The sequence below is a fragment of the Cyprinodon tularosa genome, unplaced genomic scaffold (assembly GCF_016077235.1).
Source record: "Cyprinodon tularosa strain WSP-4 unplaced genomic scaffold, ASM1607723v1 ctg97, whole genome shotgun sequence".
Taxonomy (NCBI): domain Eukaryota; kingdom Metazoa; phylum Chordata; class Actinopteri; order Cyprinodontiformes; family Cyprinodontidae; genus Cyprinodon; species Cyprinodon tularosa.
Window position 1 is genome coordinate 2,518 of NW_024039751.1, and position 16,563 is coordinate 19,080.

Here is a 16,563-nt window from a genome sequence, read left to right on the forward strand (position 1 = left end):
TATTTATTTTGGTCACTTTTCTGGTCACTTTAGTTTATTCTTTGTCAGTATTTAATGACATAACTCAGGTCTCTTAAGTTATTTTTCTTTAAAACAATTCTGTTGTGGTTAAAAAATTTGGTTAAATAAATATTTAATTGGAAGTCTGTGTTTGTGTTCTTTATTAAAATTAAATCCTTTAGCAATATCATAAAAAGTCCAGGCAGATGTTCAGAGAACATCAGGTTTTAGTAGAAAATCCACAGAAGTCTTTGAACATTAAGCACAAAGTCTAAATGTCAAAAAGAAGAAAATAAGAAATAGTAAGGATTAAAGTTTGCAGGAATGATACTGATTATTTAAATAAGTGACTTGGGAGTAGAAGTAATTATGGAAACCCTTAAATTGTTGTTGTGAAGGTAACTCTACAATTGTATGGCGACAAAGCATTTCTTCTTTTTTTAATTTCCTCCCTTAAACAAAGATTTATAGAGAAATGTTAAGACTGGAAGTGATGGCTGTTTGAGTGCAGAGAAAAACCTGAGAAACTGAAGTAAAAACGAGAAGCTAAAGCTTAAGGTTTTTTTTAGTTCCGCAGGAGGTTCTTATTGAGAACAGGCACTGATGTTTTAGATAAAAACATGTCCTTATGTGGTGAACGATAAATATGTGTATTTTCCAGGTTCTTTTTGGTATTTTTTAGATTTTGTGATCTAGCATTGATAAAGGCAGCTGTGCAATGAAAAATAATCAACTTTTATCTTATTTAGTTAATGGCTCTTAGCTCTGTGTTAAAACACCCTTCATGAGATGACTTTATGCAGTGGTGAGAAAGAGCTGACTTCCTCTTTACAAACCATGAAGGATGGAGACGCCTTTAAATAACACATCTGGTAACAGAGAAGGCTGCTGTTTATTCTGCTGCTGATCAACTGATCTGAACAGATCAACTGGTTTGAAAACTAAACTGTTTTATTTTTTACTGAAGAAATTCTGGTGAGTTCACATTTCTGACTCTGATCATTTAACCAAATATTTCAACAGGCTTTTTCATATTTAAGTTTAAATATTTACAGCACATTGAAAGCTGCTTGCTACGAGCTGAAGGTCTAATTTCAGATCCACTGTAATAAATCAGCTAAATGTTTGTTTTCCAGAGTCTGAATCTGATGGCAGCTCTGTCTGAGAACCTGCTGACAGTCAACATGATACTGAGTGTCTTCTTTCTTCCAGGTGAGCTGTTTGTTCACTTCCTTTCATTTAAATGTATCTTTTTTTGTCTGAAACATTGTATCCTGATGTTGTTTAAAGGCTCCACATGTTACAAGCTGCAGCTGAACTGGAGTTTATGGATCATGAAGATTCTAAGCAGGCAGATTTTGCTCCACATCATGTTCATCATTTGTCTGTTTTTACAGCTACTTTGGCTGGTTGTGGTGATATAAAACCAGACCTCAGAATCACTACACCAAAGAAGATTGAAGCTCTGAATGGATCTTGTTTGGAAATCCCATGTATCTATGATACAGATGATACCAGATATAACAGCAGCAGAACTATCTATGGAGTTTGGATGAAAGGTGGTCACAATTTTGGCCCTGATCCAAAGATAGTTATTTTCCACAGCAGTGGGTCAGTTAACACCTATTCACTGAATATTACTGGAAACCTGAGAGAGAAAAACTGCACCACTCTGTTTCCTGATGTAAAGACCAGTTATGCAGACAGATACTTCTTCAGGATTGAGAGCGAGCCGTTCAAAGCATCAGCTTGTGATGATCCTCTCAATATAACAGTTAAAGGTAAGAGAATTTCAATATTATAAGTCTATGACATTAATGTTCAGAAAAACTCACACTGGTTTAATAGAAATTAACAGAAAACACACTTACATGTGATGTAGTGTTTATTCAAACCTCATGAATTTAGTCCAGTATCTTTTTTCTGCTTAAAATTATTTTTGTTACTGATCTTCTTCTGTTTATCTTGCTGCAGCTGAAACATTAGAAAAAACTCTCTATAGGGAATGTATCAAAAAAGTTGAATGCGGTAGATTTATTTAGCCTGACTCTGTTTAGAGAAGTAAACCAAATGTCTTAATGATCTAATTAGACAAAGTTAATGGACCATTAAATCAAATACTGCCAACATTTTTGACACAATCAGTTGATAAATATTTTCAATTTTCTTCTGTGTCTAAAAAAAGATGATATATAAACAGCTTAACTTACTAACAGTCCACTGTTAAACACATTTGTTTTCCTGATTTAAATTCCCAGATTCTCCTTGGAGTCCCAGCATTAATATCCCTGTTGGTGATCTGAAGGAGCATCAGTCTGTCACTATAAGCTGCTCAGCTGTGACTCCCTGTCCACACTCACCTCCTGAACTCACCTGGAATCTCCAACAAGACTCTGACAGACAAACAGAGAAAAAAAAAGATGGAACCTTTACAACTAAAATCCAGGAGACCATCACTCTGTCAGACACACATGATGGATACAACATCAGATGTTCTGCCAGATATCCTGTGAATGGAGGAAGCAAGACAGCAGAGACAGAAGTGACTCTCAGTGTTTCATGTTAGTGATCCTGTCAGCACGTCATGGTTCAGCTGTTTCTGATCAATAAAGTTAATGTGTGTCCCATTTTCCTCAGATGCTCCTAAAGACACCTCAGCATCCATCAGTCCATCAGGTTTGGTGTCAGCAGGTAGCTGGGTGGAGCTGAGCTGCTCCAGCAGAGCCAAGCCTCCTGCCAGCTTCACCTGGTTCAGGAACAGCAAACATGGAGCCATTAATGTATCTGTGGGGCAGGTTTACAGCTTCAATGTTACTGAGGGAGGAGAGTATTACTGTGAGGCTACAAATAATCTGGGGACTCAGAGATCATCAGTGATTCTACTGAACAGTGAAGGTATCAAGAATCAATTTAACAGCCTTTATTTTTTCGTTTTTTTACATTTGTTGTCATTTTAATACTTCGTTTCTCTCTGATTTAGCTATAGGAACTCCTCTCTTGGTCACAGTCATAGTTGGAGTCATTTTGTTCATCATTCTGGTTCTTTCTCTCTGGTAAGTGTCAGACATTAAAATAACAAACTTCATTTAGATGATTATAGTGAGGTTTTTATTAACCCTCCAGATAAACATCTGAACCAGCTCCTTATTGAGGTTGTGTTCAGTTGATTCTGGTTCTGGTTGTTTTGATGTTAATCCTCTCATGTCTGTTTCAGCTCAGTCTTGACTCTTTCAGTTTTAATCTTTCTGTTTTCTCCTGAATCACAGCAGATTTATTTTTTACAGATCTTAAATGTCTTTCAGGTGCCTTAAGACCAAATGTCAAACTCCACATCAGACCCAGGTGAGGAAATGTTCTGTGAGCATCACTGAAGTAAGTTTTCCTCTGCAAGCTGAAACAGTATTTTCCTGAAACAAGAACATTTTCATTTTCCCACAGAGTCAAATATATCAGGAGGTTTCTGATCAAATTGCAGCCAATGAAACAGAGGAAGAACTTAATTATGGGGACATTACTGTCCTCCAGAAACGACCTGAAGCTTCCTCTGTCTCAGTGCAGGACGGTGGACAGCAGGAGACAGAGTACGCTCAGGTTCAAGTGTCTACTGACCATCCAGAGGATCTCTATGCACAAGTGAAGAAGCAATAACTTCATTCACTGATGTGTTCTGAAATGAGAGAATGTAGTTTTTGATTATAGAAATGTTAGTCTCTAAATTTATTAATATCTTTGCCATGTTTATTTTGGTTCGACTGTGGGATTAGCAGCTTTTGCTTTCATTACAGCTGTGTGACCCACTTTAAACCGAAGAGCTTTAATTTGATTGGTGGATTCAATTTCATCATCATTTCTTATATCAGTTGTTTCCTACAAAAGAAAAATACTGCAAACACAAAAATTAGACAAGATCATGGTCAGATGCTTAAAAAGACTTTAAGGCAGATTTGCTTTCTTTCTCCTCTCCAACATTCTTCTGAGCATCCCATTTTTGAAATACAGCAGCCAAGTCTCCAACATGGATGTAGCTGCCATTGCATGAATCAATTTGTTCTCTCCACCCAAGCAGAATCAGCAGGACCTAAAGCTATTTAGGACCTGCAGGCCTTTCATTTGTTTGAAGGTGAGGGGCCTGTGTGGCCCATTAGGTGTTGTGTGGGCTCTAGACATGCCTATCTGAATGGTTCCCAGACGTTTGGCTTTTTACCACAAAAAAGCAATAAAAGGGTCCTATGACTCAAAATAGCAGTTGGATTACAAACAATTCTAAAAAAAAATATTTGAATAGCAACAACAACAGCACAAAAAAATTATTTATTTGGGGTTATTTTTTTCTTTTTTAAACATGCTTCACCACTATCATAATTTTATTTGGTTTCATTTCTTTTCATTTCTGTAGAGGATCCCAAGAACCAAAACCTTTTGAACCACAATCCCAAGTAGGGTCACAACTTCAACTTTTGGAATGAATGCTCTAGCATTTCTTAACTCTGAATACTTAATGCTATCTTTATATATTATTACAGAGGTTCGACCATTTGAGCAGAATCTATTCAACAGAACCTAAGAACTAAATAAATACTATTATATCAAGGTTTGTAGAGTATCTAACAGCTTTTATTCTGTTAGATGGCATGTAGAGAGGCGAGATCATCCAAGCACTGCTAGGATCAGTCAGGTTTAATGGGAGGGCTGACAGAGTGATTGGGACCCTACCAGTTAACCCTGAGCTGAGGGTATCTGCTGGTTGGGAGGAACTAATGTTAGCCAGGTTTACAATAACCAGATAACCAGCTGAAAAGAATAACATAAAAGTGAACAATTTCAGCAATAATGAGTCTTTCTGGTGAAACTGCAGCTTTCAGCTGCTAACAGATTGATAGAATTAACATCTGATTTTTTACATTAAATTAAATACCAAAAGCAAAGTTTAAAGAAAACATTTTTCAAAAACAAAGTGCTCCTATTTCACCACTTCCCCTCCATTAACCAAAGGGTAATGAAATGTTCAGATTGAACTGATAGCTGCACAAAAAGGTGAGAAAAAAATGAGAAGTTAAAGAAATAGAAGACGCTGGTTCTAGTAGTTCTAGAGGAGGTTCACAGTAACAAAAGGCACAGAGTTTTAAATGAAACACTTCCTCATAGGCTGATCAACTGCTGTGTGCATTTTCTGTGTACTTTTTGTGTTTCTGTTTTTTTTATTTGTGATCAAACTCAACCATTCTGACCAAATGTAAGCAGGAAATAATCAGTTAGCATCATATTCAGTAAATTGCTCTTAAGTTTGTGCTGAATTACACCTCTTAAGATATGTTAATTACTTTAAGATAACGAGAAGGAGCTGACTTCCTCCTTCAAAGGCCGTGAATGATGTAAACTCCTTTAAATAACACATCTGATGGCAGATAATGTGGCTGTTTATTCTGTTGCTGATCCCTTTTATTTCCATTTTCTTATTCTTAAAATTTAAAGTTACACTGGTGATAAAAGCCAAGTTTTCATTGTTGGCAAAGCAAAAAATAATATATATATATAATATATATAGTATTATATATAATATATATATAATATATATTTATACAACTGATCTGATGTACATCCCCTCGATTGTAACACAACAGATGAGCTAACAAACTAAATATTTTCAGGGACTCATTTAAACCCTTAATGTTTACTAATTCTTTCATGTATTCTGTATTTATACCAACAGGTTGTAGTGCTAGCTAGTGATGGTAACTATGAAGCCCCGTCAACTAATTTCATACAATTTGCCAAAACAGTGCATCATGCTGTATCATACATTTGATACAACCATGAATGTCGGCATCTGCTGGATAGCTACGAGAACTACAACTCGTTTGTTCCATGATGATGATAATATAAATAAATAATTTTGAAAATAAATATCTGATCTGTTAAATTGAAGTGTATTAATCCTTCTGATGCATAATGGCTATATGATGGTGTGAATGGTTAGCACACATTACTTGCACTTGGTAGAATTTGGGATTGAATCTTGCCTGGATCCTCTACTGTGTACCTAATGAAGTTCACATATTTTTTTTTATTTATATGAATTAGGACCCTTGTTTGCCCTTTATAGCCCAATCTTAAAGTGGGCTGCACCTACCTTTAAATATACACATTAATAAATTATCCTTTAAAGAGTTAACCTAATCTAAGCTATAATCTTGAGCCTTATTGTTTATTTGTATTGTGTGACTAAATATCTGTCATAAATGAATCCCTGGATAAATGCGGTGGCTATAGGTGTGTGTGTCTCTGTAAGTCTGTAATATGTGTCTGTCTATTTCAGGACTGTGTGTAGATAGCAAACCAATCTGAATAAATATTAAACTAGATCTAAATATATATATATATTTTTTTACCGTCTTTTAGTAAAACTGTAAATGGAAAAAAAAAACTTGTTCTGAGCCGTGATTCTGATGCAATTTAAATACTTCCGTAGTATTGAAATTATTCACATTTACTGTGAAGCTCGGCATAGAGTGTGAAGTAACAGGGCCTCACTCACAGTGGTCATGTGACTAGAGTGTGCTCAAAACACTCAGTGACACTTCTGTATCACAAAGGTCGAAGCTGTGTCGAGGAGACTGATTCAGGCCTAAGATCCAGGGGCACCGTATGGGAGGGGAGTTGGGAAGATTCTGAGAACCCTCGACTGGGGGGGGGGGGGGCAAAAAAAGAAGAAAATATATGTCCTATATATTAAAATATAAAAAGAAAATCCAGCAGTAAAATAAATTATCTTTGTGTTCTCCATCATTTTTCACGAGTAAACAGCGACATAAAGGATGAAATTGCAATAAATACTTTGGTCCCCGGGTCCTACATGCTGCATCAGGTCTCCCCGTCTGTCAGTTTGCAGACCTGGACTAAAGAGCGCTAAAGTGCGCACGTTATTTGACATAGTGATAACGAATGAAACAAATGAACAAGAACATGTGTAAATAAGCAGCAGTGTGGAAAAGTCATCAGCTGATAAAAATGCAGTCCCCCCCCCAAAGTCTGGTTTTCGAAAATTAACAAAAAGGAAGGAGGAAGAAAGTGACCCTGTTTTTCAGAAAGGTTTGTTACCTGAAGAGTTCAAATTAACGAAAGATTATCAACCTGTTGAGTGAAATAAGATATCTATCAGCTGGCTACAACTACTTAATAATGCTACTCTTAAACGGGAAATGATGCTAGTTTTTTTTTAAATATTATTTTGTTTAGTTTTTATTTTTAAAGAACAATTAGACAAGGATTGATCGACCATTTAATGAGCCTAAAGTTTTAGTTTTATTGAAAGGATCCCCATTAGCTACAGCTATGCTGCAGCTATTCTTCCTGGGGTCCTGAAAAAATATATACATTAAAAACAAAACTAAAAAAACCATATTAACGTACATATGTACCCTCATGCGGGTGTGATATATGACAAATATAAAACACATTCTACACTTACACCTGTAAACATACATACACATACATATTCACACACATATAAATATAAACATTCAGTTATATTATTTTGATAAATGCTGTTTTACATATAATTTGAATTTATTGACATTATTAGCAAGCAGGATATGTTTTGGCAGATTATTCCATTCTTTCATACCTCTGAACACAACAGTATTTTTCATGGCATTTGTTCTTACTATGGGTAAAGTGAAATTACCTTTAGTTGCATGTCTAGTACTGTACTGATGATTTACTACACTGAAAGAAAGATGCTTGAACAAAACAGAAGGAAATTTGGAATTAGAAATATTTCTTATGAAAATTAACAATGAATACAACAATCTATCTTTGACCAACAACCAATTAAGATCTTTGTGCATTAATGTTATATTTCTCCTGTAGCTGCATCTGAGTGCTACACGAGCAGCTCTATTCTGTATAAGTTGTAATTTATTTATATATTCTCCAGTGGCATTTGACCAAACTGCTGGGCAATAGTCGAGGTATGTCAATATTAGTGCTTTCGTTGCATAATTCCTAATGTTTGAAGTTAAGAAATTTGCATGTCTTCTCATAATGGATATACCTCTTCCCATTTTTGCAATAATATTACTAATATGTTTTTTCCATGATAATCTAGAGTCAACTATTACACCCAGCAGTCTGGTCTCATGCACCTGTTCAATAACTGCGTTGTTAATCTTAATATTAATTACAGGATTCTGTTTAATATTGTAATTTGAACCTAAAATCATGCAATTAGTTTTTACAGTATTTAATGCCAGTTTGTTTGATTTGACCCAATCTACTACATATTGTAATTCTGTATTTAAAACAGTTTCTAATTCAATTTGTGTACTTGCTGATGTATATATAGTTGAATCGTCAGCGTACATGACAATATTAGCCTTATGTAAAATATATGGTAAATCATTAGTAAAAATATTAAATAATAGTGGACCCAGACAGCTACCTTGGGGTACTCCACATGTAATTTTTCTGATACCTGAGAAACTGCCATTGAAAAACACTGTCTGTGTTCTATTTGACAAGTAACTGTACATCCATGTGATTGCAGATTGCTCAAACCCGTAACAGGATAATTTTGTTAATAGCAGGTTATGATCTATGATGTCGAAAGCAGCAGAAAAATCTAAAAATACAACACCTGTAATTTTTTTCTTTTCAGTCTCTCTAAGCCAATCATCAGACATGTGAGTCAGTGCAGTGGCAGTGGAGTGACTTTTTCTGTATGCATGCTGAAAATCTGTTAATAAATCATTTGTATAAAAATAGTTATTAATTTGATCATGTACTATAGTGTGTCTGTAAAAAACACAGAGGCCAAATAACTAAGCCAGAAAGCTCACAGAGATGAGAATTTAGATTTAGGCTACAAACCAGTAGCCTGACGTAGTCCGACTCAATTCTAGTCAGAATATGAGTCTGATACTGCTCCATAGAGCTGTGATTATGGGGCGTGTTTAGAAAGAACCAGGAAAAAAAATGCCTCTGCACTCAATTGGATAGACCTACAACCAATAAGAGCAACGGAGTGTATGTTAAGCGAGGCATAGTTGTTGTCCACAAAAATCAAAGCGTGCAGTTTCACGCCTAGAATAAGAAGATGAGACTTGATCACGTTTCTCTGTTCCTCTTTTAAAATTAATTTGCTGTCGATATCTTCTAGAACAGACCTAATAGCAGAATCTACTCACCCAAACTCTCCAGCGGCAGCCATTATTGTTGTCACCCTAGCGCGCTTTGGTCACGTGGTTGATTACGTTACTGTTGATCATCTGTCTATCATCGTATAAAGTCCGCCCTGACAATTTGATTGGATCGCCTGACAGTGGGCGATAATACTCGCGCTACTATGGAGCAGAGCCAGACCGAACTTCCCCGAACTCAAACCTTGTGGGCGGGACTAAGTTCTGACTGGCACCCAGGCTAACAAACCAGACCAGGCAACAGGAAAACATCATAATACTCAGAGGGTTAGTCAGTTAAACGTTGGCAGATTAAGGGTGGCCAGGCAATAGCCAATGTACACTGAGGGGGGGCCGAAAGCGGATAGGCACCAGAACCTCACAGTTAATCTACACTGTTCCAACAGGAACATTAATGAGAACAACATCCATCTTTTCTAAATAAAGACTAACTTTACTTTCCTACAACCTTTGCTAACCAATAGCACTGTAGTTTTCAATGAAGATAACTTTAAACTAGTCTTAACTTTAAACAGGCTCTAACCAGAGTACATTAGAGTCTCTAGTTTGAGAAACTGACGCCTCACAGGTCCCCAACTGGAATCTTCATTAAACAGTAGCCGCAGTAGCCTCTTTGTGCTGTCATCTGAAGGGAGTAGTACACACCGTTGTAGGAAATCTTTAATTTCTTAGCCTTAATTTCTAAGAACAAGAATAGACTGTCAAGTTTCAGATGAAAGTTCTCTTTTTCTGGCCATTTTAATGTTTAATTGACCCCACAAATGTGAAACTCCAGAAACTCAATCTGCTCAAAGGAAGGTCAGTTTTGTAGCTTCTGTAACGAGCTAAACTGTTTTCAGATGTGTGAACATGATTGCACAAGCTTTTCTAATCATCAATTAGCCTTCTGAGCCAATGAGCAAACACATTGTACCATTAAAACACTGGAGTGATAGTTGCTGGAAATGGGCCTCTATACACCTATGTATATATTGCACCAAAAACCAGACATTAGCAGCTAGAATAGTCATTTACCACATTAGCAATGTATAGAGTGTATTTCTTTAAAGATAAGACTAGTTTAAAGTTATCTTCATTGAAAAGTACAGTCATTTTCTTAAAAATAAAGACATTTCAATGTGACCCCAAACTTTTGAACGGTAGTGTATTTAAACAGCCGTAATTTGTAGGTAAAAGGTATAATGGATAAAACTCAGTTTTGAGATCTGGGGCGTAAATCTTTTCCATTGTCACTACTTACCTACTTGTATTATTAAACATTCTGCATAAAATTGATATTTACAAGCACTAATAACTACAAAAATTGGTTATTTGATAAGTTTTAATTAACATTTTAATTTATCTTTGATTTCACTGAAGACTCTTAGATGACTTGCAGAGACACATCATTTTCTCTTTATACCATATAACACAAAATCTAGTTCTGAAAATAGAATTAATTATGTAATTATCATCTTTGATGTTAGTATATTGATGTGTATAATTAACCACAAAAAATAAAATGTTTAAAAATATTATACTTGAGAGTACTACTGCAGCCACCATCTGTATTAGAGGGGGAAAAATGTTAGGGGTGGCCAATGACTGGGTAAGGGTGGTCATGGCCACCTCTGGCCCCCCATCTAGCTCTGTCCCTGTCTGTGCCTACTCCTCTCTGCATTTGAGTCCTCAAAGCCTACACATAACCTGAAAGAAGAAAGCAGATAAAATGAAGTGATGACTTCTTTGTGTCATGAAGTCATTACTTATTGATTTTGTTAACTTTGCATTAGCACTGCACGTGTTAAAAAATACAATGCAATAATTTAGTGGATTATATAGTAGATTTCAGAACCGGGCTGATGTGCTCTACTTGTGTCTTCATGCAAACTCACAAAGACACTGTTGCAATCATCAATTCTACTAGAGACATATGCATGAATACATTTCTCTAGATCCTGCTCTTTAATTGATCGCTAGTAGTGGCCAAGATGTGTGATTAAAATCCTTTTTGAGAACTAATCAGTGAATCATATTCTTTTATTGTTGTATACTGTTAAGAAACAGACATGACAGCTGATACAGCATTAATTTGCTGTTAGCTCACGGAGTAATCCTTATGTTTGATATTCCCTCTTGTGGCGATTTGTTGCCACTACAGGCTTAGTTCTTTACCTTTGATTTAAATGGGAGAAATAAATGGACCTTAATAAATTATTCACTAAATAAAAAAATAACATTTGGAATAAATAACATCTTAAACAGGCTTTCAGTGAATTAAAACCTTATGTAAATTGACCAATGAATGAATATTTTAATGCATAAATGCAGAAGTTCAGCAGCTTACTAATAAACTACCTAATGTAAACAGCCAATGGTTCTCCATGGCTGGCAGGCGCACTTTTCTAAACTTATCAGCTGCTTTGGCGCCACCTATAGGATATTTGGTGCAACTGTTGATCATGTTAAATTATTGTTCAAATCATAGAAAATAATTATTTATGTAGCTTTCATCTGGGTCAACTCATTTAATTATTTTAATATTTAGTTACAAATGTACGGAAGTGTATTGCTGTCACTTGAAAAAATAAATTTTTGCTCATTATAGTATTAAAATGAAATTTTCAATCATAAATAAAGAACTTTCAGGAAATTCATGTTATTCATGTTCATGTAGTTTGGTTAAAAAGCACATTAAGATGTAAGGAGGAACCTATTTTTTGTTTCGCATGTTACGTTGTTGCCCATGGGAAAGATTGACACAATTAGTAGCAACCATGGGACTGTTTTCCAAGAAGTTTCACCAGGAAATGTAAGAGTTTGTGTGACAAAGTCTGTATAAATAATCTTTATTCCTCCGGAGTTTATGCGGCTAATGAGTTACGACATTAGTGTTTTACTTGTCTTTATATGGGTAAACCTTTATATGTTGTTTGAGTTAATTTGGGTTTCTGTTTCGCTTAGTTCTGACGGCATTTTGAGGGCTGTTTTCTAAGACATGTAAAGAAATGTCAGCAATTAATGTCTGTTAACTCCAAAAGAACGACGTTGAGCCTTGATTAACTCGAGAGGAGTAGCAATGTATATCATTCTAGCTATGCTCTAATCACAAGGCCATCCTTCCCAGAGAGAAAAAAATATGGGCAGTTAATTCAATTCGAGGTTTGCATGTAAAATAATGTGTATATATTATTATAAATAATAATCATCAATGGAAATATATTAAAAAGTACAAATAAGAAGCACCTTCATTAAAGAATATGCAGAACAAAAAATACCTCATGCCCAAAAATTTATCTCAAGCCACTCTATATATGACATCATACATCATTGGGAGAAATTATATGTTTTTAAAGAAACATTTAAAGACTTCTAGTGTTCTCAGCTGTAATCTCTAGGGTTCTCTGATCATTTCCTACAATCTCAGCATCCTTCTCTGTGACAGCAAACCCTCTTTCATTTCTCTTTGGTTGTGGTTAGTGAACGATAAGGGTCTAGCAATGAGTAGTTGCCTCGCCCAGGCACAGTAGACTGGGCTGGCAAGTACCTTCTCCTGAATAATGAAATAACTTTGTAATACAAAGGAATACCAGACTTAGACAGACATTATTGTCATTTTGTACACACAGAATGTATAGAAAAAGAAATTTCGTTTAGTAAAGCTCTCAAGATATGTTCTTTTTTTTTAAGTGCAGCAGTGATAAATGTAAAATACAACTGTATATAATTTACAGTTTCCAACATTTAGGTTTTTTTTTTTTATAAACCCCATTTTATACAACATTCAGCAGTCTAATGGCAGTGGGGAAGAAACTGTTGTGGAATCTGTTGAGGGTGTCTGTGATGTGCACCCCTAAGAATTTGGTGCTGTTGACCACCTCTACAGCTGAGCTGTTGATGACCAGTGGAGCGTGGTTAGGCCGATTCTTCCTGAAGTCCAAGATGATCTTCTTCGTCCTCTCCCTGTTCAGGATCAGGCTGTTATCTATGCGGTCCACCAGTCCACCAGCTGCTCCACCTCGTCTCTGTAGTCGTGGTTGTTGTCATCTCTGATGAGGCCCTTCACGATGTGATTGGTGTTGAACGACAAAGGGTTAACAGCAGGGGACTCAGGACACAGTCCTGAGGGGAGCCTATGCTTAGGGTGATGACATCAGAGGTGTTCTGTCCGACCTGGACTGACTGAGGTCTGTTGGTGAGGAAGTCAAACAGTCAATTGCAGAGGGGTGTATTGAAGCCCAGCTGTTCCAGTTTGCCCATCAGATGCTGTGGGATGATGGTGTTGAAAGCTGAACTGAAGACCAGGAACAGCATCTGCACGTGGATGTTCTTCTCCTCCAGATGTGCCAGGCTCAGATGGAGAGAAGCAGAGATGGCGTCCTCAGTGGAACCGTTCCGTCGGTAGGCGAACTGGAACGGGTCCAATGTTGGTGGATAACTGGAGACGATGTGTTTTTTAACCAGCCTTTCAAAGCCCTTCATCATGATTGGAGTCAGTGCGACAGGCCGGTAATCATTGAGTGAGTTGACCTGAGGCTTCTTTGGGTCTGGAATAATGGTGGCAGACATGAAGCATGTTGGCACTACGGATCGGTCCAGCGAAGTGTTAAGTGTCTGTGGGGACACCAGCCCGTTTATCTGCACACTCTTTGAACACAAGCCCAGGTATGTTATCAGGCCCTTGTGTTGTTATAAGGAAAGTTATAAGGAACTTTCAGCAAATTTGTCATCCCAGATCAATGAACTTTACCCTGCAAGCAGGATTAACATCATGCCAGGAGCCACCAGATATGTCTATCTCGATACAGAAATGTTTCGGTACAATCAAATGCAGTGACCTATGACATCACCAGGCGAAAGGCAGAAGCAAAACAAACATGGCTATGGAGGTTTTAGCTGGAATACACTCCATTTCTTTTTTCATTTTTTCAGTGCAAAAGCACACAGTTTTTGCCTTTGTGAATGGAAAGATGGTAGCATAGTCCACTTAACTGGATTTGGTAAGAGTTTGATTTATCAGATAACTCATATTAATTACTAACTAGTTCTTAGCTAATTAAGGTACCATTGCATTTTAAACCATGGTCTTTTGTGTTTATTTTACACAGTGAACAATTCATTGCTCAGGCTGGATTCACGCTTCTCTCAGAAATATCCAAATGAACAGAGACAGATTTATTTAATAACCCTGCTGATAGCCGTAGTCTAAATTGTTAAATCGGTGGAGGCAGCTAAATTTTTAACAGTTGATTCAGGATTCAAACCTCAATGTATAGTTAAAATAATTAAACTGATAATAATTACTTCGATTTAAACTTGATTTCAATAACATATGAATTAACTATAACTTCCAGTTCTACTGTAGTTGTTTAGTATATCCATAATCTTTCAGTTAACTTGTGCATGACTTGTCAGTTTCTCTTTTTTGTCACGTATCTTCCAGTTTCTTATTAAATTCTTCCCATGTAATCCATTCCAAATACAATACATTTTCTGCTCCCTTCACAGCAGTCTTAATTTTGTCAGTTCTATGTTTTACTTGATCCGTATAGCTTATGGCATAAGCTAAAAACACTATCACATTATCGATTTTGAGTTTGGTTCTCTCTTCAACAAGTTGCTGGTTCACTCATCGTCCTCGCCAGTTTTCTCCCCTTTAACCCTTCCCACTGCCTCAGCACATGAAATGTCATTTTTTTTCAGCTTTTACCTTCTGAATTTCCACAGCTTTTTTCCTGACATGACAGCCTTCAAATGTAACTACATGTTCACCACCACGGTTACAACATTACATTGTAGATTGGTATTTTCTCCACTACACTGACATTTGTAATCTGAGAACTTGTATCTGAGAGGAGGTGGGACAAAGTCTCTCACCAGGAAGCTCAAACAACCCACCTTCACTCTTTCAGGGAATACCGTCCCTTTAAATTCTAACAAGAGAAATGAGATCTTAACACTTGGGTCATCAACAGGCTTTCTCAATCTTTTCCCTTCATTTATCCTCCCACCAGCCATTATTCAAATCTTTCCAAATTTTCATCCAAAAGAGTACCAGTGATAACTTCACAAGCTGCCCTCTTTCCCCCAGCATCTCTCCCTTCACACACAGAAAGCCTTACAGATTTGATCCAAATTTATTACTTTTCTTTTCTGTTCTTCTCAAGTACAAAGAAAATCAGGAAACTGCCATCTTTGACAACTTTAACCAAAATCATATCCCCCAACTTTATGTTCAACTCCTTAGACAATGCCACCGAGCTTTCTTTTGCGATCATTCTAATTAAATCTAAGGAGAACATTAGGATGTCTACATGTAACACAACTGTTTTCATCTGAACCTACTCTCCCCCAGGTTACGCTTCCTTGCCTGATTTCCATTGTTCCCCTCCCCAGTCTTACATTGCACCCTGCTTATTTAAAGTGTCAATTTCCTCATCTGACAGGGAAGCAATCACGTCCCAGTCACAAACTTTTGTAAAAACACCACTTCCAAAATCAACTCGAATCTTTCTTTTGTAAAACTGAATCTAAATGAAAAATTCCATTTTCATCTGTCTTAAAATCCCCTATTTGTCATGATGGGTCTCTGAGTTTAAACCCACATGCAGAACACCACAGGAAACGGAGTAAAAGTTTAACAGTTTATTAAGAGGAGAACACAGAGTTATGGGTGAACAGGTTCTGGTACTGGTCCGGGACTGGAATCTCAGAGTAATCTGCAGAGATGAATAGTTTGGTCAGCCAGGCAGCGATGATGATTTGTCAGGGGTTTGATTCTGGTTTGTACCTTGATGAGGTTCAGACTGATCGATGGAGAGAGGGAAACGGTTGGGTCCAGAGACTGAGGATTCAGCAGAGAGTTCAGCAGCAGCAGCGTCTAGCTTCAGGCTAACGAGGTTCAGACCTTGAGTTGATTTTCTAGTCCTCCCTTGAGAACTAGCTGAGGAATTCAGACTGAGAGTCAGTTCAGGTTTGGCTTCCTTGGGCAGGCAGCCAGGTTTCCAAGCACAAGCTCTTCCAGAGCTACAGACTTCAGTCGGGCTTTCCTGTGAGCAGAGAAAACAGAGGCTGGTTAGAATCTGGTTACTCTCTAGAGCAGACAGAGATTCTAAATGTTAACAGAGGCTCAGGTTCCGCTAACCAAAACTGGTCAACACTCCGGCGCCGAAGACAGGTCTGGCTGATGCTTATGTAGGAGGTCTCCTGATGGGCTGATGATCCTCAGGTGTGCTGGAGGCTCCTGCCCAGTAGACCCACAGCGCTCTCTGCTGGAGACAGGTGGCAGATCCCAACAGTGCCCCAGATCTCAACAGAAAAAAACATAAAAACAGGGAGGGATCCTCAGCGCCCTCTGGAGGGCAAGCCTCTGGATCCCAACAGAGCC

At 37.2% G+C, this 16,563-nt stretch overlaps 1 protein-coding gene across 1 annotated transcript; it reads left to right on the plus strand.

Annotated features, from left to right (window-relative positions):
• The first annotated feature begins 1,408 nt into the window (after window positions 1-1,408).
• On the plus strand, window positions 1,409-4,289 carry LOC119776937 (sialic acid-binding Ig-like lectin 14). Its single transcript, XM_038275595.1, has 6 exons — window positions 1,409-1,781; window positions 2,259-2,561; window positions 2,638-2,895; window positions 2,981-3,053; window positions 3,303-3,342; window positions 3,439-4,289. Exons 1-6 carry the CDS (start codon window positions 1,553-1,555, stop codon window positions 3,646-3,648), a joined length of 1,113 nt encoding a protein of 370 aa, XP_038131523.1. The 5' UTR covers window positions 1,409-1,552; the 3' UTR covers window positions 3,649-4,289.
• Window positions 4,290-16,563: the final 12,274 nt, after the last annotated feature.